The sequence below is a fragment of the Delphinus delphis genome, chromosome X (genome assembly GCF_949987515.2).
Source record: "Delphinus delphis chromosome X, mDelDel1.2, whole genome shotgun sequence".
NCBI lineage: Eukaryota > Metazoa > Chordata > Mammalia > Artiodactyla > Delphinidae > Delphinus > Delphinus delphis.
This window is the reverse complement of record NC_082704.1, coordinates 30,154,301-30,181,855: the sequence shown is the minus strand read 5'-3', so window position 1 is coordinate 30,181,855 and position 27,555 is coordinate 30,154,301. Positions and strand designations below refer to the sequence as shown.

Here is a 27,555-nt window from a genome sequence, read left to right as displayed (position 1 = left end):
ATGGACTAAATAAAAAACACAAATGTCACAATGTGAGGCACATTTATCCTCACATATTACTGAACTTACAAAATCTACTAAAATATTTTAAAATTCCATTGATTCCATTAATACATAAAAAGAAATTGCAAAAATGCTTAAGACTATATAAGAGTCATCAATTACACAGGCACTTCACATGTAAACAATCTACAGTACAACTGAAAATATTTTGGCACCAACCTATAATACTAAAAGAATTTAATATAAAGCCAGAGTTCTATAATTTCTACTCACTTTTTTCTAGAAAACTAAGACCAAAGATTGAAGAAATTATGTATAAACTAGAATTACAAGCATATTAAATAACTCAAATATAGAATTGTTTTAAATTGGTAAAAAATGATTACCTTATCCACATGTTCACCAGTATGCTATGATAAAAAAAATTAAACCTAATGTGATTATTGAATTGAAACCACATTTTAAATTTAGTATTAATCTGATTATTGAAAAATAATCAAGGTTATCAGCTGACTTAGTAAAAAGAGAATTTGAATTTATCAAAAACTCTTAAGTTGATCCAGTTTTCCCCCAAAAGAAGTTTGGGCAATGCAAAATTGAATTTTAATGTTTTAACATAATATTTATTAAACCTAAGGCTTGATGTAATAAAATTATTTTTGATTAGACATCCTTATTCATAAATTTGAGATATTTGAAATCACTTCAAATGAAACTAGACACTTATGATTTTTAAATGTTATAATCAAGCCGTAGAAAGCTGAGATGCCTTGGTTGTAGGTAATTCAAGAAGAGCCTGAACTGTGACACCAACTTTCACAAGACCTCTTTCTTCCAAAATATGATGAGGCAAACAGAGTCTTTCCTGAAAAAAAAAAACAAATGATATCTGAACATTTGCTTTTTAATAGTGTAGCAAAACCTGAAAAAGTCAGAACTGGGTTTTTAAAACATGCTTTTTATGAAACTTCAAGTTAAAAGTACACAATTCTAATTAGATTAAAATCTAATTTTAAAATGTCTGTTTCAATACATTTTTATGGTATGGAATTCTATTTTACAGGTTGTATTTTGACCTGAAGTTGATCTGATACACACAATAAGCAAATATTTTAAAGTGAGACAGTGGTGCTAAATGTTCCCTAAGCTTTCATGCTACAGCAGAAAGAGCACTACATTTCCAGCCAAGGGATCTAAGGGCCATATGAAGTACTAAAGGTACTAAAATTCCCTGAGACTCTGTTTCTTCAACCTGAAAATGGAACTGTGTGAGAAACAAACAGAGCAGTCTATATACGGAACCACTTTGTAAACTGTTCAGTCCTATACAAAACTAGCCACTCTGGTTCTTTCTATCAGTTCTGAGGTTCCATGGTCTGTGATGTATACAGCACTTCAGTACTTTTTATTGTCTTAAGGTTACTTCCCTCCAGCTTCTAGTGATGTGTTGCTTCTTAGTTCCAATAGTCTAGAGTTTAATAAATAACAAATGTCTTCTCTTCTAAGTCATCACGTGTGTCATTTGATATTCACAACTCTATGAGAAAGAGGGTTCAGAGACAACTTTGCATTAGGTTTCATTAGCCTTCACCGATCCTCTTCTAACAATCTTAATGTTTCCAACGGTTCTGTCTTCACCCTCTTCTCTTTTCAAACTATATCCTCTCCTTGGTATTCTCAAAGCCTCATCAAAACTACAAGGGTTTTAACTGAAGGTCTGCATGCATGTGCACAACAAATAAATTTGGTAGCATTTTTGAAGAAACAATGCATTCTACTGCTTCAGGTGGGACACTCGCTCATCTCAGGAAAATAAGAATGGATACACTGGGTGGCAAACAGACCATCTACAGGTCCCATCTGGTCCATAATTTGTTTTAGTTAGCTACCACAGTGTTTTAAAAATCTAGAAACATTACTTTTTTTTTTGCAGTACATGAGCCTCTCACTGTTGTGGCCTCTCCCGTTGCGGAGCACAGGCTCCGGACGCGCAGGCTCAGCGGCCATGGCTCACGGGCCTAGCCACTCCGCGGCATGTGGGATCTTCCCGGACCGGGGCATGAACCCGTGTCCCCTGCATCGGCAGGCGGACTCTCAACCACTGCGTCACCAGGGAAGCCCACTTTTTTTTTTTAATTCAGTGTTTCTAGAAACATTGGAAGCCTTGGCAAGACAGGGCCCTTATTCCCAAATAGTAACAACTATATTTTCCATCCTGGTAACTTTCAAATCTTTATTTCCTGCCAAGATCTCTCTATTGAGCTCCAGATACAAATGTCAACTTGATACAGCCAAATGGATATCCAACAGACAAATCAAAATCAATATGTCCACAACAGAACTACTTCTTACTAAATTAACTTCTCCTCTGTATTCTATACCTCAGCGAGTAATACACTATTCAATCTCTCTCAACATAAACCTGGGAATCATAGTAGTCTCTTTCCTCCTTACTCCCGTAAGTCAATCACCAAATACTACTGATAATATCTCATTTATCAAGAGTTCTCAAAAACTATCTTCTCACTCCATTTTCACTGCAACATTTGTTGCCCTCCTAATATTTTGCTTATTTATTCAAAAAATCACTAAAATATATATTAGAAAAGAAAAACAGGTGTCACATCAATGACCTCAACTCTCATCTTAGAAACTAGAAAAAGAAAAGCAAAGTAAACCAATGGTAAGCATAAAGAAGGAAATAATGAAGATGAGAGAGGAAAACAATAAAATTAAAAAACAGAAAATAATAGCAAAAAAAAAATCAATGAAACCAAACATTAGTTCATTGAGAAAATTTTTTCAAATTCATAAATCCCTAGCTAGATTAATCACAAAAAAGAGAGAAAATACAAGAATTAACAATATCAGGAATAAAAGAAGTGACACCACAAGAGAGTCTACAAATACTAAAATGATAATAAGGGGGACATTATAAACAACATTATAACAATAAGTTTGACAAACTACATGAAATGGACAAATTCTTTGAAAGATACAGTATACCAAAGCTCATACAAGAACAAACAGAAAAATAGAATAGCCCTATATCTAATAAAGAAATTGAATTGTAGTTAAATACTTTCCCACAAAGAAAACCCCTTGCCTAGATGGCTTCAAGGTTCAATAATGAATTTGACTAAATAAAGAAATAATAGCAATTCTACCCAAAATCTTCAAGAAAAGTGAACAGCAGGGAATACTTCCTAACATGTTCCATGAGGTCAGCATTCCTGGACACCAAAACCAGGCAAAACCATTAAAAGAAAGAAAACAGAAGACTAATAACCCCACTAACATAGATGCAAAAGGGCTAAACAAAATTTTAGCAAATTGAATCCAACAATATAAAAATAACAACAACAAAATCCATCATGACCAAGTAGGGTTTATCCCAGCAGTCCAGGTTTGAGTTAATATCTGAAAATCAACCAATGTAATTCACAATGCTGTGAAAGAAAAAATATGTTAGCAGATGTAGAAAAAGCACTTGACACAACAACATCCATTTGTGGTAAGAACTCTCAGAAAACTAGAATCATATTTCTCATAAGGAACCTGTATCTGGAATATATACAGAAGTTAATAATAAAAAGGAGACTAATTCAATTAACAAATGAGCACAGGATTTGAAAAGACATTTCTCCAAAGAATATATACAAATAGTCAATAGGCACACAAAAAGATGCCCAACATCATTAATCATTAAGGAAATGCTAATCAAAACCACAATGGGGCTTCCCTGGTAGTCCAGCGGTTAATACTCCGTGCTCCCAATGCAGGGGGCCCGGGTTCGATCCCCGGTCAGGGAACTAGATCCTGCATGCTGCAACTAAGACCTGGTGCAGCCAAATAAATAAATAAATATTTTTTAAAAAAACCCACAATGAGACCACTTCAGACCCACTAGTATGACTAGAATCAAAAAGGTAGACAAGGGCTTCCCTGGTGGCGCAGTGGTTGCGAGTCCGCCTGCCAATGCAGGGGACACGGGTTCGTGCCCCGGTCCAGGAAAATCCCACATGCCACGGAGCGGCTGGGGCCGTGAGCCATGGCCGCTGAACCTGCGTGTCCAGAGCCTGTGCTCCGCAACGGGAGAGACCACAACAGTGAGAGGCCCGTGTACCGCAAAAAAAAAAAAAAAAAGGTAGACAATAATAATTGTTGGTGAGGATTCAGAGAAATTAGAACCCTCATACATTGCTGGTGGTAATGTAAATCAGAAAATAACTTAGAAGTTCCTCAGAAAGGTAAACATAGAGCTACCATATAATCCAGCATAGAGCAACCATATAAACTACCATATTACGTAGTTAACTAAGAGAATTAAAACATTTTCAAACAAAAACGTGTTCATGAATGTGCATAGCAGCATTATTCATAATAAACAATGAGTGGAAACAGCCCTAATATCCATCAACTGATGAATGGTAAACAAACTGTGGTATATACATAGAGCCCTAAAAAATGAGGTAGAGCCATATTTCAGAGATAGAGACTCCAGTTCTAGATCACCAAAATAAAGCAAATATTACAATAAAGTAAGTCACATGAACTTCTGTTTCCTAGTGAATACAAAAGTTATGTTTACATTATACTGCAATCTATTAGTGTGCAATAACACTGTCTTAAAACAAACCTTAATTATAAAATACTTTCTTGCTAAAAAATTCTAATCATCATCTGACAATGCAGGGTTGCCACAAACCTTCAATTCGTAAAAAATGCAGTATCTGTGAAGCACAATAAAGTGAAGTGCAATAAAACTGGGTATGTCTGTACTGCTTTATGCTACAACATGGATGAACCTTGAGAGTATTATGCTAAATGAAAGAAGCCAGACACAAAAGACCCCATAACATATGATGTCATGAATATGTGATGTCCAGAATAGGAAAATTCATAGAGGTAGAACAGGAGAGGGACTGTTAACACGTAAGAGGTTTCTTTCTGGGGTGATAAAAATATTCTACACTTAGGGAATGTGAATTGGCATAGCCACTATGGAGAACAGTATGGAGGTTCCTTAAAAAACTACAAATAGAAATACCATATGACCCAGCAATCCTACTACTAGGCATATACCCTGAGAAAGCCATAATTCAAAAAGAGTCATGTACCAAAATGTTCATTGCAGCTCTGTTTACAATAGCCAGGAGATGGAAGCAACCTAAGTGTCCATCATCATATGAATGGATAAAGAAGATGTGGCACATATATACAATGGAATATCACTCAGCCATAAAAAGAAACGAAATTGAGTTATTTGTAGTGAGGTGGATGGACCTAGAGTCTGTCATACAGAGTGAAGTAAGTCAGAAAGAGAAAGACAAATACCGTATGCTAACACATATATATGGAATCTAAGAAAAAAAAATGTCATGAAGAACCAAGGGGTAAGATGGGAATAAAGACACAGACCTACTAGAGAATGGACTTGAGGATATGGGGAGGGGGAAGGGTAAGCTGTGACAAAGTGAGAGAGTGGCATGGACATATATACACTACCAAATGTAAAATAGATAGCTAGTGGGAAGGAGCCGCATAGCACAAGGAGATCAGCTCGGTGCTTTGTGACCACCTAGAGGGGTGGGATAGGAAGGGTGGGAGGGAGGGAGACGCAAGAGGCAAGATATGTGGGAACATATGTATAACTGATTCGTTTTGTTATAAAGCAGAAACTAACACACCATTGTAAAGCAATTATACTCCAATAAAGATGTTAAACAAAAAAATGAGCTTGTGAAAAAACTAGAACTCAGGCCCACCAGACCTACTGAATCACAATCTGCACTTTTACAATCTCCCCAGTGTACCTGTGTACCCATGAATAGTTGAAAGGTACATTTCTACCTCCACATGTCTTTTCTGTCTGAGAAATAAACACATTTTATCCAGTTTCATATAAATAAAACACTCAAAAATGCAAAAAGCAAAAAAATATTCTACACTTAGACTGCTGCCCAACTCTGTGAATATACTAAAAATCATTGAATTATATACTTTAAATGGGTGAATTTTATGGTATGTTAATTATATCTCAATAATAATGTTTAAAAAAAATGTGTGTAACCAATCCCAGGCCTAAAAAAAGATAACTTCAATCCATACTTTTCAACACATATAAAAATTAACTGGACCTGCACAGAAGGGGAGAGGTGGCACATCCAGACAGGGGCCTCAGGAGTGTGGAGTTCTGGAGTTTCATACCATGTTGATGACAGGCTCTTAGTGCCCCAGCCACGCCTCAGGTCCGTGCCTCTGAGGTGGGAGAGCCAAGTTCAGGACACTGGTCTACAAGAGACCTCCCAGCTCCACGTAATATCAAACGGCGAAAATCTCCCAGAGGTCTCCATCTCAACACCAAGACCCAGCTTCACTCAACGACCAGCAAGCTACAGTGCTGGACACCCTATGCCAAACAACTAGCAAGACAGGCACAACCCCACTCATTAGCAGAGAGGCTTCCTAAAATCATAATAAGGCCACAGACACCCCAAAACACACCACCAGACATGGACCTGCCCACCAGAAAGACAAGATCCAGCCTCATCCACCAGAACAGAGGCACTAGTCCTGTCCACCAGGAAGCCTACACAACCCACTGAACCAACCTTAGCCACTGGGGACAGACACCAAAAAAAACGGGAACTATGAACCTACAGCCTGCAAAAAGGAGACTCCAAACACAGTAAGATAAGCAAAACGAGAAGACAGAAAAACACACAGCCGATGAAGGAGCAAGATAAAAACCCACCAGACCTAACAAATGAAGAGGAAATAGGCAGTCTACCTGAAAAAGAATTGAGAATAACGATAGTAAAGATGGTGCAAAATCTTGGAAATAGAACAGACAAAATGCAAGAAACATTTAACAGGGACCTAGAAGAACTAAAGAGCAAACAAACAGTGATGAAAAACACAATAAATGAAATTAAAAATTCTCTAGAAGGGATCAACAGCAGAATAACTGAGGCAGAAGAATGGATAAGTGACCTGGAAGATAAAACAGTGGAAATAACTACTACAGAGCAAAATAAAGAAAAAAGAATGAAAGGAATTGAGGACAGTCTCAGAGACCTCTGGGACAACATTATAGGCACCAACATTCGAATTACAGGCGTCCCAGAAGAAGAGGAGAAAAACAAAGGGACTGAGAAAATCTTTGAAGAGATTATAGTTGAAAACTTCCTTAATATGGGAAAGGAAATAGTTAATCAAGTCGAGGAAGCACAGAGAGTCCCATTCAGGATAAATCCAAGGAGAAACACACCAAGACACATATTAATCAAACTATCAAAAATTAAATACAAAGAAAACATATTAAAAGCAGCAACAGAAAAGCAACAAATAACACACAAGGGAATCCCCATAACGTTAACAGCTGATCTTTCAGCAGAAACTCTGCAAGCCAGAAGGGCGTGGCAGGACATATTTAAAGTGATGAAGGAGGAAAATCTAGAACCAAGATTACTCTACACAGCAAGGATCTCATTCAGATTTGATGGAGAAATTAAAACCTTTAGAGACAAGCAAAAGCTAAGAGAATTCAGCACCACCAAACCAGCAAAACAACAAATGCTAGAGGAACTTCTCTAGGCAGGAAACACAAGAGAAAGAAAAGACCTACAATAACAAACCCAAAACAATTAAGAAAATGGTAATAGGAACATACATATCAATAATTACCTTAAATGTCAATGGACTAAATGCTCCCACCAAAAGACATAGACTGGTTGAATGGATACAAAAACAAGACCCGTATATATGTTGTCTACAAGAGACCCACTTCAGACCTAGGGACACATACAGACGGACAGTGAGGGTATGGAAAAGATATTCCATGCAAATGGAAATCAGAAGAAAGCTGGAGTAGCAATTCTCATATCAGACAAAATAGACTTTAAAACAAAGACTATTACAAGAGACAAAGAAGGACACTACATAATGATCAAGGGATCGATCCAAGAAGAAGATATAACAATTGTAAATATTTATGCATCCAACATAGGAGCACCTCAATACATAAGGCAAATGCTAACAGACATAAAAGGGGAAATCGATAGTAACACAATCATAGTGGGGGACTTTAACACCCCACTTTCACCAATGGACAGATCATCCAAAATGAAAATAAATAAGGAAACACAAGCTTTATTTGGTACATTAAACAAGATGGACTTAATTGATATTTATAGGACATTCCATCCAAAAACAACAAAATACACACTCTTTTCAAGTGCTCACAGAACATTCTCCAGGACAGATCATATCTTGGGTCACATATCAAGCCTTGGTAAATTTAAGAAAATCGAAATCGTGTCAAGTATCTTTTCTGACCACAACGCTATGAGACTAGATATCAATTACAGGAAAAAATCTGTAAAAAATACAAACACTTGGAGGCTAAACAATACACTACTTAATAACCAAGAGATCACTGAAGAAATCAAAGAGGAACTCAAAAAACACCTAGAAACAAATGACAATGGAAACACAACCACCCAACACCTATGGGATGCAGCAAAAGCAGTTGTAAGAGGGAAGTTTAGGGTAATACAATCCTACCTTAAGAAACAAGAAATATCTCAAATAAACAACCTAACCTTACACCTAAAGCAATTAGAGAAAGAAGAACAAAAAACCCCAAAGTTAGCAGAAGGAAAGAAATAAAAATCAGATCAGAAATAAATGAAAAAGAAATGAAGGAAACAATACCAAAGATCAATAAAACTAAAAGCTGGTTCTTTGAGAAGACAAACAAAATTGATAAACCATTAGCCAGACTCATCAAGAAAAAAAGGGAGAAGACTCAAATCAATAGAATTAGAAATGAAAACGAGGACGTAAAAACTGACACTGCAGAAATACAAAGGATCATGAGAGATTACTATAAGCAACTATATGCCAATAAAATGGACAACCTGGAAGAAATGGACAAATTCTTAGAAATGCACAACCTGCCAAGACTGAACCAGGAAGAAATAGAAAATATGAAGAGACCAATCACAAGCACTGAAATTGAAACTGTGATTAAAAATCTTCCAACAGGGCTTCCCTGGTGGTGCAGTGGTTGAGAGTCTGCCTGCCAATGCAGGTGACACGGGTTCGTGCCCCGGTCCAGGAAGATCCCACGTGCCATGGAGTGGCTAGGCCCGTGAGCCATGGCCGCTGAGCCTGCGCGTCCGGAGCCTGTGCTCCGCAATGGGAGAGGCCACAACAGTGAGAGGCCCGCGTACCGCAAAAAAAAAAAAAAAAAAATCTTCCAACAAACAAAAGCCCAGGACCAGATGGCTTCACAGGCGAATTCTATCAAACATTTAGAGAAGAGCTAACACCTATCCTTCTCAAACTCTTCCAAAATATAGCAGAGGGAGGAACACTCCCAAACTCATTCTATGAGGCCACCATCACCCTGATACCAAAACCAGACAAAGATGTCACAAAGGAAGAAAACTACAGGCCAATATCACTGATGAACATAGATGCAAAAATCCTCCACAAAATACTAGCAAACTGAATGCAACAGCACATTAAAAGGATCATACACCATGATCAAGTGGGGTTTATCCTAGGAATGCGAGGATTCTTCAATATACGCAAATCAATCAATGTGATACACCATATTAACAAATTGAAGGAGAAAAACTATATGATCATCTCAATAGATGGAGAGAAAGCTTTCGACAAAATTCAACACCGATTTATGATAAAAACCCTGCAGAAAGTAGGCATAGAGGGAACTTTCCTCAACATAATAAAGGCCATATATGACAAACCCACAGCCAACATCACCCTCAATGGTGAAAAACTGAAACTATTTCTACAATTACTTTAAAAGCAGCTTAAAATCATTCATTAGATAGCTGTTACAGTTGAAGCTGGGACTCAGTAGAAGGTACCAAGGGAAGGTATTCATTTTCATGTTCAGAAAGCATTACTCATTCCTACTGTGAAGAAGAATCCAGTTTGCATGCAATAAATTAATAATTAAATGATCATTTTGTTAGAAAAATAATTACCTGTGAGACACCCAGCTTTTTACAAGCATCAAGAAAATTTTCTACATTTCTTCGACATTTTGCCATGCTAAGTTTAGGCTGTAAAGTAAGAAAAAAAGGTATATTTTCAGGTATATTTATACAAAATTAATAAAAACTGAAAATTAAATTTATTGAAGTATATTATTTAAAGATTGTTTCAAGAAGCTCTATCTTCCTTTAGAGAACTAACAAATTGCAGACAAAACTTACCACTGCTGGTGATGGCACATGAATACTAGCTACAGAGCGTGGCCTTATGTGATTGGCTAAATGGCAAAGAACAACCCCATCCATCAGTGCAGCTCCAATGTCATCAGGCAAAATTACTTTTAACCTGGATTCGAGATTCTACAAAAGAAACGGGTATAAATCACAGATATTCTATCTAAACATATATGTTATATATTTATGCAACTAATCATTATGTAATCTAAAATTTTAAAGAGTACTGAAAATAAAATATACCTTGTTAATTTTCCACATTAAACCCATTTCTATAAAGGAGACCTGAAAGGTCAATATGACTTACATTGCGAAGTTGTCGTATTTGCTCTCGTTCTTCCCGTAGATGTTCCATCTTTCTTCTCATTGTAAAACCTGGATCTGCTGCCCCATATTCCTGACGAGATGAGCGGCTAAAAGCTATAAAACAGAAATTTCCTAGCTTATTACAAAGCTAACAGGAAGGATCAACCATCGGTGGGGAAAGAGACATGATAAAAAGAACCAGAACAAAATGACATAAAACACTATTATTATTAACAAATTCTAAATATTTTTTACAGAATATAACTGAAATCTGCTTATTTGCATAATTGAAAGTAACAGGGAAGACAAGTGTAACAATTTCTACCACCTATACATGTTCTTACTTAAACATATATTATTAGAAACTTATGATCCAGGTTAAGAATTATTACTGAACACAAATCAGCCTTTATTATCTTTAAAGAAAAAGGAAATTATTCTTGAAGGTCAATACAGTTATTCACGAATAAAAACTATAATTCAATACCTTGCCAAGTAACATGGATCCATTTTCTTTTGGGCTTGCCAAATGCGAAAAGATCCCTTTTTAAAACCACAATATAATGGAGTGCTATAATTTCAAACAGTGTTTGGTCTGCTGGCAGAGTGGTCATTCTAATAGCAGTCACAGTAGAGTAGAAATAAGACTGCAGTATATCTAAGGCAAAAAGCTGAGGTTTCAGGAGCTTGAAAGTAAAGAGGAAGAAAGAAATGGGGAATGGGAATTGGAAAGACAAATAAGGTTAAGAGAAAATTACTTTTAGGAGAGGGGAAAGAATCTATGTGTACTTAAAACTATGGAATCAATCCCATTTAAGCTGAGAAACTCGTTTCATATATAGTCAATAAATTTTATTTGCAGAATATATATTTACCTGATCTAGGCTTCAAGCCAAAGGGACCATGTGAAAAAGCATCAGTTCTATCATAATCCTAAAAACAAAAAACAAATAAAACCTCTTTTCTTTCAAAATAATCAAGGTAGTTATTCATATCCATTCCAATTTTGAGAAGTATTTTTTTCCATGATTAGTGTAGTAGAGAAAGGTAAACTGCATTTCAATTCAAATTGATATATTTCACTTTTAAAAGGTCTATAAATATTTGCTAATTGACTTCTCCCTCATAGTATAAGGAAAATGAAAATTATTGAAGCATATAAAATAGATATTTTTTGAATGAAGAACCAGATTAAAGTCTCCCCCAAAATGAAAAAAAGCTTCAATGAAAAGATAAGTGAAATTAGTAAAACTTACTCAGTGCCTACTGTGGACTTGACCCTTAGTGGATAATCTGAGGCAAATATACACATTCATACTAATAGGGGCTGCAGAGTGATAGATAATAAAGTATTATTTCTTCTATCTGAATGCACATTGTTTCAAAGTGCTTTCACACAGTAGTGTGCTTTGGAAAGAACTGTGGTATATTTTAAAAATCTGAACTTAGAGTCAGAAAGTTTAGGCTAAGCCTTGAGCAAAACATATAATTTCTCTGTAACTGTTCCTTCATCTTTAAAATGGGATGTTGTAAAGATTAAGTGAGATAACTAAAAGAAAACACTTTGTAAATTATAAGATGGAAAGATAATGTAATTTTAGCAGCATCTTATTTAATCTGTACAACAACTGAAGTAGCCAGAGTTTGGGCTTCAGTCACTTCTCTACCATTTATCGACTGGAGTCTTTAGGAAAAGTTATCAGTCTCTGCAGCTGTAAAATAATGAGGATACTACCCAGCTCATGGGACTGCTCTTAGGTTTAAATGTATAGGCAAGCACTTTGTTAATAGTAAAGCACTATACTAATTGTTTTTATCATTTTCCTTTCACAGATGAAACTAAAACAATCAGAATTCTGTTGACTCTCTTAATTTTCTGATTAACATATGATAAGCAATTCAAGTTGAAAGTCAGTTGAGCTACTAAAATACATGCTCACCACCCTATCCCTCTACAAGTCTCAGTTTGTCTTGATTACTTTGGTTAAGGTGTTATGAATTTCCAGACAAAATTTTCACTTATCCAAATGTAAGGAAAAATGTATTATAAAAGCAATATAATTTATTTGAGAAAACTGGCACTGATACTCTCCCCGTGAGCACAGATCATAAAATCATAAAGTACCTAGTTAAATAAGGCAGCACTTACATTTGTTATAACTGAAAGTAAAAAAAGGATTTACAAAAGCATGTGACAAAGACTAATTTTAGGATATCCTAATTTAAATTATTTTCTAAAAGAATGCAAACCATTTTCCTGCCATATAAATAATTTAGAAACATATTTATAAAATTAATGTCCACGTCCATTTAACAGTTTTATAATGCAACTCACCCAAAACAATAGACAAAGAATCCTGGCTTTTTAAAAAATTAACATCACCTATATAAGATGAAATACTGGCTAATTAACCAAAGTTATATGGTGAATTTGGATCATCCAAACGTTCAGACAAAGTTCTGAATTCACCAAATAAACACATAATCATCTATTTACTAATGCCAATACACTTTTAGAATACTAAAGTAATCTGAAGTAGAAGAGATACTGTTTAGAATTTTTTAAATTTATCTCTTATTGTGAAGCAATAGGTTTAACTAAATTAGAAGAGTTAATCATTCAAACCACCAAAGTATTTGATTGAGATCTCAGAAACTCTAACTTTCATCTACCCCTTCTCCCCATGCTCCTCCTTAGGTCTAAGATACTAGGAAAGGTGTACCCTCCTGTCGATAGGAACAACCCACTACAGGGATGTTTCTCGTGGAAAAAGGAAGTTTTTCTTGCATTGCTTTCAGACCTAACTGGTTATGAGAAAAACCAAAGGCCATTGCACAATGCTGAAGTACTTTTTTCAAATTTAAAATCTGAAAGCTGTTCTTATCATTGATTTCAAAATATGGATGAATTATAAAACCTAAAAAAATGTATAAAGTGAATTATTTTCTGTGATCTATAGGCATTTTTCAATAACTAATTTAAGTGATATTGATTACGAATATTTGTTCAAAAATATAGTGTTCTTAGAATTTTTTATAGGCTAGGTTTGTATAAATTAACCTACTATGGATTTTTAAATATGGGTGAATAAATTACACTTAAAAAAAAGAAAGATGAGGTTAGAGAGAAGAGACAAAGAAACCTATGTAAACACATTTAAAAACAGAACTTGTACCTCAGATGATACTGGAGATTGTGGTGACATATTAGCATTATCACTGTCTTGCTAAAATATAAAAACAAGAAGATGAAAGATGAAATTAAAATATGAATGATGATTTAGACATATAAAAGGAAAACTGAAAAATTTTTGATTAACTACTAAAGGAAGAATCTGGAAAATGCCATCTACCACCTTGCCAAAGTGTGGTCTGTGGACCAGTAGCATCAGCATCCTCTGGGAGCTTGTTAGAAATGCAGAATCTCAGGCCCCACCCAAGACCTACTGAATCAGAATCTGTATTTCAGGTGATTCATAAGCCCTTTAAAGTTTTAGAAGTAGTATCTACTTACATCAAATATTTTCTTATAAATATATTTCCTTTAAATATCACAAATGAAAAACCTTTCTATAGAAAATAGCCATGTGTTAAGATTAATTCCTGATGGGAAATGGCAACAATATGTTACAATCTGAGACAGGTACATGGAAGCATGCAAAAATTCCATCACGCCAAATAATAACATTTACCTGGAAAATTATGTGTATCTAACATAGGCTTAGAAATAATGACAAAGAATTAATTGAATTGCATAAAATACTACTAAATGGTCCATGTTTTTTCAATGATTACTACTAAACAAATACAAAATTCTTAACATTTAATCTTGAATATGCATACCACAGACGACATGTATTCATCATCAACAAATGATTACTATCTACTATATGTCAGACACTGGTGCTAGACACTGGGAACACTGAAATTTGGTAAAATATCATCCACTCAAGGATCTCTCAGTCTAGGGGGAAAACAGATTCATTTACATGGGTAGTACAACCTTCTCAGTATAAGGATAGAGCTATGCATGATATATTATGAGGCACAGATAAGGGGCACTTGGGGAAACAGTGGGGGTGGTGGATAAAATCAAGTTTCCTGAGAAACTAAAAAACTGAGTAGATGTTTAACAATATTCCAAGATGAGAGGACAACAAGGACAAAGGCACAGAAGTAATAACAGCCACGACATGGAAGCAACCTAAATGTCCATTGACAGATGAATGGATAAAGAAGATGTGGCATATATATACAATGGAATATTACTCAGCCATAAAAAGAAATGAAATTGAGTTATCTGTACTGAGGTGGATGGACCTAGAGTCTGTCATACAGAGTGAAGTAAGTCAGAAAGAGAAAGACAAATACCATATGCTAACACATATATATGGAATATAAGAAAAAAAATGTCATGAGGAACACTCTTGCACTGTTGGTGGGAATGTATATTGATACAGCCACTGTGGAGAACAGTATGGAGGTTCCTTAAAAAACTACACATAGAACTACCATATGATCCAGCAATCCCACTACTGGGCATATACCCTGAGAAAACCATAATTCAAAAATCATATGTACCCCAATGTTCATTGCAGCACTATTTACAATAGCCCAGAGATGGAAACAACCTAAGTGTCCATCATCAGATGAATGGATAAAGAAGATGTGACACATATATACAATGGAATATTACTCAGCCATAAAAAGAAACGAAATTGAGATATTTGTAGTGAGGTGGATGGACCTAGAATCTGTCATACAGAGTGAAGTAAGTCAGAAAGAGAAAAACAAATGCCGTATGTTAACACGTATATATGGAATAAAAAAAAATGTTTCTTTAGAACCTAGAGGCAGGACAGGAATAAAGATGCAGACGTAGAGAATGGACTTGAGGACATAGGGAAGGGGAAGGGGAGGCTGGGATGAAGTGAGAGAGTAGCACTGACATATATACACTACCAAATGTAAAATGGATAGCTAGTGAGAAGCTGCTGTACAGCACAGGGAGATCAGCTTGGTGCTTTGTGCCCACCTAGAGGGGTGGGATAGGGAGGGTGGGAGGGAGGCCCAAGAGGGAGGGGATATGGGGATATATGTATATGTATAGCTGATTCACTTTGTTGTACAGCAGAAATTAACACAACATTGTAAAGCAATTATACTCCAATAAAAATGTTTTAAAAAAAGCAATAAATGTAAGGATGAGTGCAGAAAACCTTGTAATTCCACATTTTTGGACAGTATGGTGAAAGGAAGGCAAATTGTGAGTTGAGGCTGATTTGGTAAGCAGGAGCTTAATGAAGAAGGACCTTGAATTTACCTTCTAAGTGATGAGGAGACAGTGAAGGTTTCTAAGCAAGGGAATGGCCTGATCATATTTGTGTTCTTTGAAACAGTCATTTGCAGCAGAGAGGTGAATGGACTGGAGAGAGGGAGAAGATCAAGGATGCTATTGCAGTAATACAGGCAAGAAATGAGGAGGGCCTGTGCCAGAGCAGAAATGCAGGTGGGGAATGTATTCAGAATATTTCTGTATCAAAAAAAAAAGGTTTTGGTAACTGATTAGATATTGAAGCAGGCAGGATCAAAGTGGATATAATATATAAAGGGACAGGGAAAATATCCAAGCTGAACTTCTAGCTCAGGTACAACAAACGTTTTTTTGGTGATTCCATTTCCTAAAATTAAAGGAGTTTTCAGAAACCCTGCCAAGTATCCAACATCAAATGAATTACCAATCCTTCCAAACAAAAATACACAAAGCTTAAGTATTCATGGTGATGAGACTGTATCATTTCAAAAATGCCAGGCTGCTGTACAGCTTAAAATGATGAGGTAGAAAAATTTATAGTAATGCACAAACAGTAGAAATCTGATTTTAAGTGTTGAAATAGTATACAGAGCTGTGAAAAGAGATTAACAAATTCCAAAGGAAAAATCTCAATTGACCACCAGGTTGATTTAAGAAGATAAAATATAGGAAAATGTAAAAATTTTAAATTAATTAGTTTCAAGATGAATGTTAATAAAATTCTAAAGCTGAACTACAAGGGACAGATGGAAATTACATGATTAAATTAATAATTGTCTAACAATGCTCAGTTTTTATTATTGGAAAAAACTTGTGCATTAAATCAATAACAAACTGAAAGATGAATTATATTTTACTCTGATTGAGCCAACTACATGTGAAAGTAAATATTTTAAACAATTGCTAATATTACCCTGTTTTCTCACCTCATCGTTTTCATTGCCACTTGAACTCTTCCTTGATGATTTATACTGAAAAATATTTAAATCACATTATTTTATTTTTCCTTGAACAAATAAATTCTCTAACTAGTAAATTATATATGAGGTTTATTCACATTTTGGTACTTTTATTAAATTATCTAAATTATATATAAAATGTAAATTATATGTAAAGATAAATAAACTGTTTAATTACATAACCAGTTTAAACAGTCCTACTACTTACTAATAGCTAACACAAAACAGTACTTTCTATGTGCAAGGCATTGTTCTAAGTACATACATCAAGTAACATTTCCTTCCTAAACCAATCCATTTCCCATTCATTCAGGTTTGCTATCTGAGTGCTGTCTTAAATCCTCCTTTTTCTTAATCCACTATTTACAAAACATCAAGAAGTCAATTCTTTCTGTAATCTCTCTCAGACTTACTTCTTCTGAATTCTCTCAAATATTATTCTGTTCTAGGCCCCACTATCTCACGCCTAGCCTGTAATCTCACCAGTCAAAAATGTCATCCATTTTTAAGAAACCTACTGATGTTAGGTTAAAAAAATACTATATTAAGTGGATATATTGACCATACAATAACAGTAACAGTGATAATAACACTTATACCAGTGCTTACTATACACCGCACACTGATTGAAGTGTGTTACATGTATGAACCCATTTAATATTCTTAACCCTGAGGTAAATAGTATTGGGTTGGCCAAAAGGTTCATTCAGTTTTTTCTGTAAGATGGCTCTAGCAGCACTTAGTTGTCTTTAACTTCATTCAAAACAGTTTTGTTAGATTGTATGTGACAGCTGTCATATCAGCTTGCATTTTAAAAAAGACTTATCAAAATTGGTAAATTTTTGTATAGCCATTTTAATATTAAAGATGAAACAGGGCTTCCCTGGTAGCACAGTGGTTGAGAGTCCGCCTGCCGATGCAGGGGACACGGGTTCATGCCCTGGTCCGAGAAGATCCCACATGCCGCAGAGCGGCTGGGCCCGTGAGCCATGGCCGCCGAGCCTGTGCGTCTGGAGCCTGTGCTCCGCAACGGGAGAGGCTACAACAGTGAGAGGCCCGTATACCGCAAAAAAAAAAAAAAAACAAAAAGATGGAACAAAAGAGCAACATTTTCAGCATATTATGCTTTGTTATTTCAAGAAAGGTAAAAACGCAACCAAAATGCATAAAAAGGTTTGTGCAGTGTATGGACAAGGTGCTGTGACTGATCGAACGTGTCAAAAGTGGTTTGTGAAGTTTTGTGCTGGAGATTTCTTGCTGGACTATGCTCCACAGTCGGGTAGGCCAATTGGAGTTGATAGCCATCAAATTGAGACATTAACCGAGAACACTCAACGTTATACCACGCAGGAGATAGCTGACATACTCAAAATATCCAAATCAAGTGTTGAAAATCATTTGCACCAACTTGGTTATGTTAATCGCTTTGATGTTTGGGTTCCACGTAAGTTAAGTGAAAAAAACCTTCTTGACCGTATTTCTGCAGGCGATTCTCTACTTAAACGTAACGAAAATGTTTTGTTTTTAAAACAAATTGTGACAGGAGATAAAAAGTGGATACTGTATAATAATGTGGAATGGAAGAGATCGTGGGGCAAGCAAAATGAAACACCACCAACCATGCCAAAGGCTGGTCTTCAACCAAAGAAGGTGATGTTGTGTATATGGTGGGACTGGAAGGGAGTCCTCTATTATGAGCTCCTTCCGGAAAACCAAACGATTAATTCCAACAAGTACTGCTCCCACTTAGACCAACTGAAAGCAGCACTCAATGAAAAGCGTCCAGAATTAGTCAACAGAAAACGCATAATCTTCCATCAGGATAACGCAAGACCCCATGTTTCTTTGATGACCAGGCGAAAACTGTTACAGCTTGGCTGGGAAGTTCTGATTCATCCGCCATATTCAGACATTGCACCTTTGGGTTTCCATTTATTTAGGTCTTTACAAAATTCTCTTAACGAAAAAAATTTCAAATCCCTGGAAAACTGTAAAAGGCACCTGGAACAGTTCTTTGCTCAAAAAGACAAAAAGTTCTGGGACGATGGAATTATGAAGTTGCCTGAAAAATTGGAAAAAGTAGTGGAACAAAAGAGTGAATATGTTGTTCAATAAAGTTCTTGGTGAAAATGAAAACTGTGTCTTTTTTTTAAAATTAAAAACCAAAGGCACTTTTCGGCCAACCCAGTATTATCTCCATTTTATACTAAGGCACAGAGGTAATATGCTTAATATCACAAATTCTAGAATGTAAAACAGTGCTTGTTTTTAGGAGCAGGAATCAAGGAAATACAGTTATGACAACCACTAAAGTTCTTCTGATTCCTCCTCGCCAGTAATTATCCTGCAAATCAGTGGCAGATTGACCTTTTCAAAATACTACGTGCAACTCATGACTCTTCTGTTGAAAAAACCTAACTTTCAGATTATGTCCAAATTTCTCTGCCTGGCATTCAAGGTTCTAGTTAATAGCCCCCTTTACTTACGCAGCATTATCTTCCATAACTCTTGGAAAAATAGATAACCTACCTGATAGCTCAACCACAAACTGGAGGATGAGCAGCATTAGGGATGACAAATACAAGACCTAAATTCCTCCACTGTCTCTCCTATGACTTATGACAACTATCACTAATCTACCAAGGTGCTCTTTACAGCTGATTCCAGACATAGCCTCAATATACTTTCAATCCAATGTTCCAGATAGCCACTGAATAGAGTTGACATGTGTGAATAAACCTATTTGCCATCCTTAGGCACAATGTCACTGACGACACTTGTTCTTGTTCTACTTCAACAAAAAAGTGACATTTAGACAGTTGGACACCAGGACCCCAAGATGGCATCAGGCATACTAGTGAAGGCGAAGAAACTCATGGATGTCAAAACAGGGGAGCTGCCCAAGCTTGATACTGATGCAGGATTTCACCCCTAAAGGCACTGCTGGAGAGCTTCAAAGAGGTTACTATGAGTATTACAAGTATTTCACTGGACTTTCCATGCTTATGTGCTTTTCAACTACTGCCTTTCTTACAAGGAACTCAAACATGAGCAGTTATGCAAGTACCACTGAAAAGGAGGAGCAGTCTGCATTCCTGACCATGACCTTCTTTGCCCAGCAGCCCTGATCTTTGCTGAGTCCTTTCATATCCTAATTGAGAATTAACATCTGAAAAAAGATGACTGGTAGGGACTTCCCTGGTGGTGCAGTGGTTAAGAATTCGCCTGCCAGTGCAGGGGACACGGGTTCGAGCCCTGGTCCGGGAAGATCCCACATGCCACGGAGCAACTAAGCCCGTGTGCCACAACCACTGAGCCTACACTCTAGAGCCCACGAGCCACAACTACTGAGCCCATGTGCCACAACTACTGAAGCCCAGGCACCAATAGCTCATGTTCTGCAATGAGAAGCCACCTCAGTGAGTAGCCCCCACTCGCCACAACTAGAGAAAGCCCGTGCATAGCAACGAAGACCCAACACAGCCAAAAATAAATAAATAAAATAAATAAATTTATTTAAAAAAAAGATGACTGGTAGAAAAACAAAAAAACAAAAGAATGACATTTTAGTGAATAATAAGCTAATATTTATTAGTGTATACTCTGTGGCAAGTGCTGTTCTAAGCACTTTATATTATTAAATAATTCAGTAGTTATAATAATCCTATGAAGGAAGATACTATTAGAGTCATCTGAAGATAAAAAAAAAAGTAATAAGCTCAGCAAGATTAGATAATTTGCCAAAGTCACTCAGTTAGTAGATATCTAAGTAAGGACTGGAACCAAAGTGGTTTGATTTCTGAGGTCAAAGCTCTTAACTACTATGCTATACTCTCATCCCTAAATCTTAAATGATTAGTAGGGATTTTTCAGGAATAAAAGAATGGGCATGCTCAGAAGAAGGAAAGCACAAAGGAATAAAAAAGCTCAGCCTATGTAAAAAAGAGTAGCTAGTAATGAGTGAATTGTGGCAGGTAATAAAACTTAAAGATGTAGGTAAGGATGGCCGTGAAGTTTTTTAAAAGTCCAAATTTTATGTAAGTTATAATGGGGAGCCCATAAAGAATTTTAAGCCAGGGATTTCTCTAAGGACTGTGAAACTAGAGAAAGGGGGACCATTAAGAAGTTATTACAAATGCCCAGACAAGAAAGAATGAGGGTTCCAACAAAAGCAAGGGCAGTAGATATGGAGATGAGGTAATGAATTGGAGAAAGATGCATAATTAGCATCCTGATGACCAATAAGGTAAGAAGAAAGAAAGAAAGCAAAATCAAGGAGGACTGACGTATAGAGCTTAGAGAACTGGGTGGGTAATACTACTACTAACTAAAATAAAGAACAGAGAGGAGGAGCAAGTTCCATGGTGGTGCGGCAGGAGGGGGAGACATATTGATTTGAAATACATGGCATCCAGACAATTAGAAATACAGGTACAGAGAACAGGAAAAAAAAGTTATGAGATGTAACTTTAGACCCAGGAGAATACGAGACATCTGGAATCATAAAAGCTTCAGAGAGAGTAACAAAAGATGAGACCCCTAAAAACAAGCAGAAGAAAAATCAGAAGAAAAGTTAGCCAGGAGCATCAAAAAGAAAAAAGAAGAATCAAGGAAGGAAAATGAGGCAGAAACCAAGCAAGGAGTTTTGAGAAGAAAGATGTGGTCATCACTGTCAAATGCTACACTAGATTTTGCCATTAGTAGGTACATGTTAGGCTCTAGTGAGGGGCTATTTCCATGGAGAAATGGAGGTAAAAGACAGACTGCAGTGGGTTAAGGAGTGATCAGAAACTGCAGATCTAGAAATGGCAAGTTTGGCCCTAGAAGAAAACAAAGAGATAAGGCAACAGCTGAAAGGGGAATCAGGGATAATGGTAGAGGTCTGAGCACATTTATAAGATGGAAGGTAAAGAGAAAGGACATAGAAGAGTGAACGGATAATTGATAAAGGAAAGAAACAGAGGATGATACAGTCGAGAACTTAGATAATGAGACTTGTATTATTATTACTCAACTGCTATTCTAATTTAAAATATCCATTATACATGAAAACTTAGGAAGATACTTAGTTTTACATTACTGCACATATTTAAAGGTCCTAAAATCCAAATCAGAATATATACATAGATTTTTAAATATTCTATAAGTCCAACTTCTTACTAATTCAACTCAGCTGTCAGTTAACATTAGTTGGAATAACTGAAGTTTTATTATATCTAAATTCAAATACTACAATAAAGGCCTGTTCAGAAACACAAAGATCAGTTCATCTCTGAAGCTTATATTAATTTCACAGAAGGGACAGTACTTGTGCACAAACTCTGACTCAGAACAAATCAGGTTATTTCAGAAGCCCAGTTGGCTTCCCTATTCCGGTATAAAATTAACCATGGTCAGAGAAAATATACAAAAATATTTTCCTTGGGGTTAGCCATTAAGTTAAAATATTGTACTATATTTATGAAATCAGATATGTATTTTAAGAGTCATTATAATGTTTTATCACAAAAGTAGTGAGATACATTTGATGACAAATATATATGGCATTTAAATAAATCAAATAAGCCTTAAAACTAATTTGGTATAGTTATTCTGATTTTTTTAAACTTTATTTAGAAATGAATCATCAAATGCATTTAGAAATTTGTGTTGTCATTCTTACAAGAAATTAAAGCTACTAATTTACATTGAACATTGTCGAAAAAAGGTTAGATTTTCATACTTTGTTGTATATCTTATTCAAATGATATTAATAAATTTCTGTAAAAGATTTTTGTAAGGAACGGCACCAAAAACAGAGGAGAGCTTAAACAAGCTTTATTTGGGAACGCTCCCGGGCGAGGTTCACTGGTCCGAGAGAAAGGGGCCAGAGAAGTCGCGCCCAGGTGTGGGCACGAACAAAATTTATAGGGGCGGACGCAGGGGAGGTGCTTGCTGTGTGAAGCAGCCCTTTTTTGGTAATCTCTCGGGTGTTGTGGCAATGTCAGGTATCGGTTGCATCAGCCTCAGAGCCGTTGGTTCCACCCCTCGGGGAGCGGGAAGACCGGGGCCGAGTGGTGTGGCAATGTCAGGTGTCGGTTGCATCAGCCACTTTGGCGGGGGTTCCGTCTGGCTCCCTGGGCCCTTCCCCGGACCTGCTGGCCTTACAATTTTTAATAAAGCAATGTATTTTCTGGAATACTTTCACTCTGAGAAATTCAGTGATTTTACTTCAGCAACAATGACATTAAATTTTATTTACTAGAATAGTAATCTACACAAGAGCGGCTGGGAGTCTAAAAGAGTTAATATAACTCTCCTACAATGATTTACTTATATAATCTAACCTAAATTATCTTCTTACTCACATACTCTGGCCACTTATGTTGAAACTTTTTAAAATTTAGTTTCAGGGGCTTACCTGAAAAACATACCTCCCAAAATCAGTCCTAGCAACTATGAAACTGGAGAGCTAGATTTCACACACACACACACACACACACACACACACACACACACACACACTTACTTTCAATAAATCTTCTAAATAACAGCATCATGAATAATTTACCATGGGACACAAACAAAGAAATCCTGTGGTTCAGTCATTTATATATGTTAGGATAAAGTTGCACAAAAGGTCTGTATGTTTCATAACAAAGCAAAGCTAAAGGAGCCATCACTGAGTGAGCTTAGTGATAATCTGATATATATCTCTAGAGTAGTATACTTCAACTATAAATCCAAATTAAGTTCAATACTATTATCTTATGAATAAGCCTTTTTATTCTTGAGATAAGTGATTAAGAGAAATTTCTTTTTGAAAGAAAGACACTTCATAGATAATATTTTAATCATGAAAATACTGGCAAATCTGAATAACCATTTTGACTTCACTTAGAGAGTAGTATCTCAGTTTTATAATTTTTTTTTAACACCTTTGGAAAAAACTGTTGACTTTATTTTTTTACAGTGTCCTAACACTGACATCTTCTGACTATTGAGGAGAACTACATGTCTCCTTAAAATATTTCCCAGTTACTGAAGCTTATCTTTGCACCTACTTTATTAACTATAGTAGAAATTAACATTTGTTGAATGATGATTATGGACTCTTCAGATATTATCTCCTTTGATCTCTTAGCAACTTAAAAAATAGCAATATTATGGAAGGTATACTTAAGCCATAAAAAATAAAATATTTATCAACAAATGATACTATTAAATCAAATAACTATTTTTTAAAGGTTCACTGAGGCTTCTATTAAGACTTTACTGAGAAGTTTACTTGAGTTACAATAAAATATTTAAAAGACAATAAAACTGTATTTATCTGAAAGTGTGTTCATTTGATATTAGGCTATCCACAGCAGATCAACAGGCAGCATAGCATAGGTTCTCGGTTCAAGTCTTGACTCAGCTGCTTATTAGCTAAGTGGCTTGGAGCATTTTACTTAGCCTCTTTGTGCCTTAATTTCCCCATCTATAAAATAGGAATGACAATAAATGCACTTACTTCTTACTAAGTGCCATGCAAGTATTTTGAAAAACAGTCAGAATTTGTATGCTTTTACTATATTAATAGATCAAATAAATATCAAATCTCTTTTATTAGTTAGAAATACTAAAATTTCTACCACATCATCAGTTATTCATCAAGTTTTATCTGTTAACAAATTTTCTTTAGTGAGTTTGTTCAAGTGCCATAAACTAAAAGAGGGGACTTACAAATTAATAAATGCCAGAATGCAAATATAACTGAAGATTTGTAAAGGGTACTGACCAGGATTCTGCTAAGAATGTCTTTCCTTTTTTCCCTATGTCTTTTATTTCTTCATTATCTCTCATATTGACCAGGTAACATAAGGCTCATTAAAAGGATTCAGTAATTATTTGTTGAAGGAGTAAACTTATCACAGACTAAGACATATAACATTTTTGCTTTGGTCATATGATACTACTTCCAAATGTATGTTACACTCCCGTAATAAGGAAACTGATCAATGTGCATAGAGACACACTTTTACCAAACTGAGAAAAGCATGAAATATAATCCTATTTATTAGTGATATAAACTTCAAATTACCTATAATTTAACCTAGAACTATGTATTTATGTATTTATTATTAGATAAAAATTAGGTTTTGGGAAACAGAAAAGGTCCACAAAAACAATAAAATTTGCTATGCATAGAGCAGGAGCTTGGTTGCACTGAGTCAGAAATTCCAATAACAAATTCTAACTAGTATTGAAGATTACTCCAGTTCTAATGACTGGCCACTACAAATACAGCAGACCTTAATCACAAATTAGACAATATTACAATATTTACAAAGGTGTACACAATGAAATTTCATTAAAACCCTTCTAACTAGAAATTTGAGATAATTCAGATGGTCTGAGCTTTTAATTTATCTAAGATAAAATGCCATCCTAAGAAATATATTAAGGTAATAAGAAAAGAAAATGGGGGAAAATGCTTTCAGGCATTTTTAGAATCATGTAAATAGCATTTATTTACATAGAAACAGTTAAATGCTAATTGTAAAAATGTGTCAACTCTTTACTGAAACAGATCCAATGAAAGACCTTTTTTGGGCAATTCTTTTAAAATACTATTACATATTGCTACAACTAGCAGTGTAGCAAACATTCATGTTTCTTGTAAAGTATCTGGCAAATCACAATTCACACTGATCTACTCTTAATTATTTTGAATTACTGAAATTTTATGGAAATAACTGGCTCATATATGTATACCACATACATGTAGGAAATCAAGATAAAATAACACATCTACTATACCTAACTAGAGAGTTATATTCTGTCATATTAATGTAAAACAAAATGGATAAAGTCAAAACTAATAATTACAGAGTAAATTTTAAAACTTAATAAAGTACCTTGAAATATTCTTTTCTAATCTGTTTGCTCCGCCTCCTTTCTTCACTCTGCCAGATTATAGGCTGAGATTCTGGCCACTGTTGTTCATCTATTTGATCCTTTTGACTTTCTAAGGGCTGTAATAAAATAATTTCTTTTAACTAAATAAATGAGAACAAAATATTAGATATAACAGTAATTTAATTTCTTCTTACCTGCCATGTGAGGGGTGATAATGGTGAATTAACTTCATCTGCTGAGACACTAAAAAATTAAAGATGCCTTAATATGTATATCTTAAGACATAGTCAAAACACAGGATATTTATTATATTAAAATAATTACCAAAAACTAAAAAAATAATAATAATTTCTTTAGATGATCTGTATGAAACTTCAAGTGGCCTAATATACATATAATTGTGGTTCCAGAATAATATAACTCAGGTGACAGAAAAGATATTTAAAGATAAATAAAGACCACAAATTTTCAAATTTCATGAAAACAATAAACCCACAAACTTGAGAAGCTCAATGAACTCCAAGCAAAAGAAATATGAAGAAAACTACAACAATAATCATAATCAAATTAAAAGCAAATGATAAAGAGAAAATGTAAAAAGCAGCCAGAGAAAAAAGACACAATAGGTCCAGTGAAACGAATACTGACAACAGAGTTCTCACAGGAAACAACGCAATCCAGAAGACAGTAGAAAAACCTCTTTAAGGTACCAAAAGAAAACAAAAGTATCAACGTAGAATTTTATACTAGCAAAGATATCTTTCAAATATGAAGGTGAAATAAAGACTTTTTTAAAAATTTTGGCTGTGCTGCACAGCTTGTGGGATCTGAGTTCTCTGACCAGGGATTGAACCCAGGGGCACAGCACTGAAAGCGCCAAGTCCTAACCACTGGATCACCAGGGAACCCCAAAGACTTTTTTAAACATTACAGAAACTGAAAGGATTCAACATCAGAACAGCAGTAAAAGTAATGTTAAAATATCTCTTTCAGGTAGAAGGAAAATGATATACATGGAAATACAGAGCTATACAAAGGAACAAAGGGCACTGGAGATGGTAACTAAAGGGGTAAAGATAAAAGACATTATTCGGATTATTTAAATCTCTTTAAAGAAACAATTGACTATTTAGAGCCAGAATAATAACAATGTAATATGTAACACAGAAGTAAAATGTATGGCAACAATACCACAAAGGCCAGGAGGGAAGAAACGGAAGTATACTCTTGTAAGGTTCTTATAGGACATATAAAATGACATAATAGCACTTGAAGGTAGACTGTGATAAGCTAAATATTATACTTTAAACCCAGAACAATCACTAACATAACAACAAGTTGTAGCTAAATAAGCCCACAAAGGAGATAAATAGGAATTTTAAAATTTAATTCTAAAGACAGGAGAAAAAGAGGAAAAATGGCTACAAAGAATGGATAAGATAAAAATTAAACACACAATAGTACAGCAGATTTAAATCCATGAATACCAATAGTTTCAATTAAATATTAACAATCTGAACACCACAATTAAAAGTCAGATTGTCAGATTTGATAGAAAAGGAAGATACTACCATATGCTAACAAGAAACCCACTTTCTCCATAAAGACACAAATAGGTTAAAAATAAAAGGAAGAAGAAAGATATATCATGTTGACACTAATCAAAAGAAAGCTGAGGGGCTTCCCTGGTGGCGCAGTGGTTGAGAGTCCACCTGCCGATGCAGGGGACGCGGGTTCGTGTCCCGGTCTGGGAAGATCCCACATGCCGTGGAGCGGCTGGGCCCGTGAGCCATGGCCGCTGAGCCTGCGCGTCCCGAGCCTGTGC

General features: G+C 35.5%; 1 protein-coding gene, 1 non-coding gene and 1 pseudogene across 2 annotated transcripts in view; 1 reads left to right on the top strand and 2 right to left on the bottom strand.

The window, feature by feature from the left end:
• Window positions 1-734: 734 nt before the first annotated feature.
• The window catches only part of LRCH2 (leucine rich repeats and calponin homology domain containing 2), a 91,694-nt gene continuing 64,873 nt past the window's right edge, over window positions 735-27,555 (bottom strand). The window contains exons 13-20 of the mRNA XM_060002925.1: window positions 25,925-25,973; window positions 25,730-25,846; window positions 16,815-16,859; window positions 11,450-11,507; window positions 10,576-10,688; window positions 10,257-10,394; window positions 10,026-10,103; window positions 735-868 (exon numbers count right to left, since the gene is read on the bottom strand). Of these exons, the coding sequence (XP_059858908.1) occupies window positions 749-868; window positions 10,026-10,103; window positions 10,257-10,394; window positions 10,576-10,688; window positions 11,450-11,507; window positions 16,815-16,859; window positions 25,730-25,846; window positions 25,925-25,973 (718 nt within the window). The 3' untranslated portion in view covers window positions 735-748. The remainder of the gene's footprint in view (window positions 869-10,025; window positions 10,104-10,256; window positions 10,395-10,575; window positions 10,689-11,449; window positions 11,508-16,814; window positions 16,860-25,729; window positions 25,847-25,924; window positions 25,974-27,555) is intronic.
• On the bottom strand, window positions 13,290-13,418 carry LOC132419082 (small nucleolar RNA SNORA35). The gene has a single exon (XR_009518096.1). It is a non-coding gene; the product is annotated as a small nucleolar RNA SNORA35 (small nucleolar RNA).
• Window positions 19,687-19,920, top strand: LOC132418869 (ATP synthase subunit f, mitochondrial pseudogene; annotated as a pseudogene).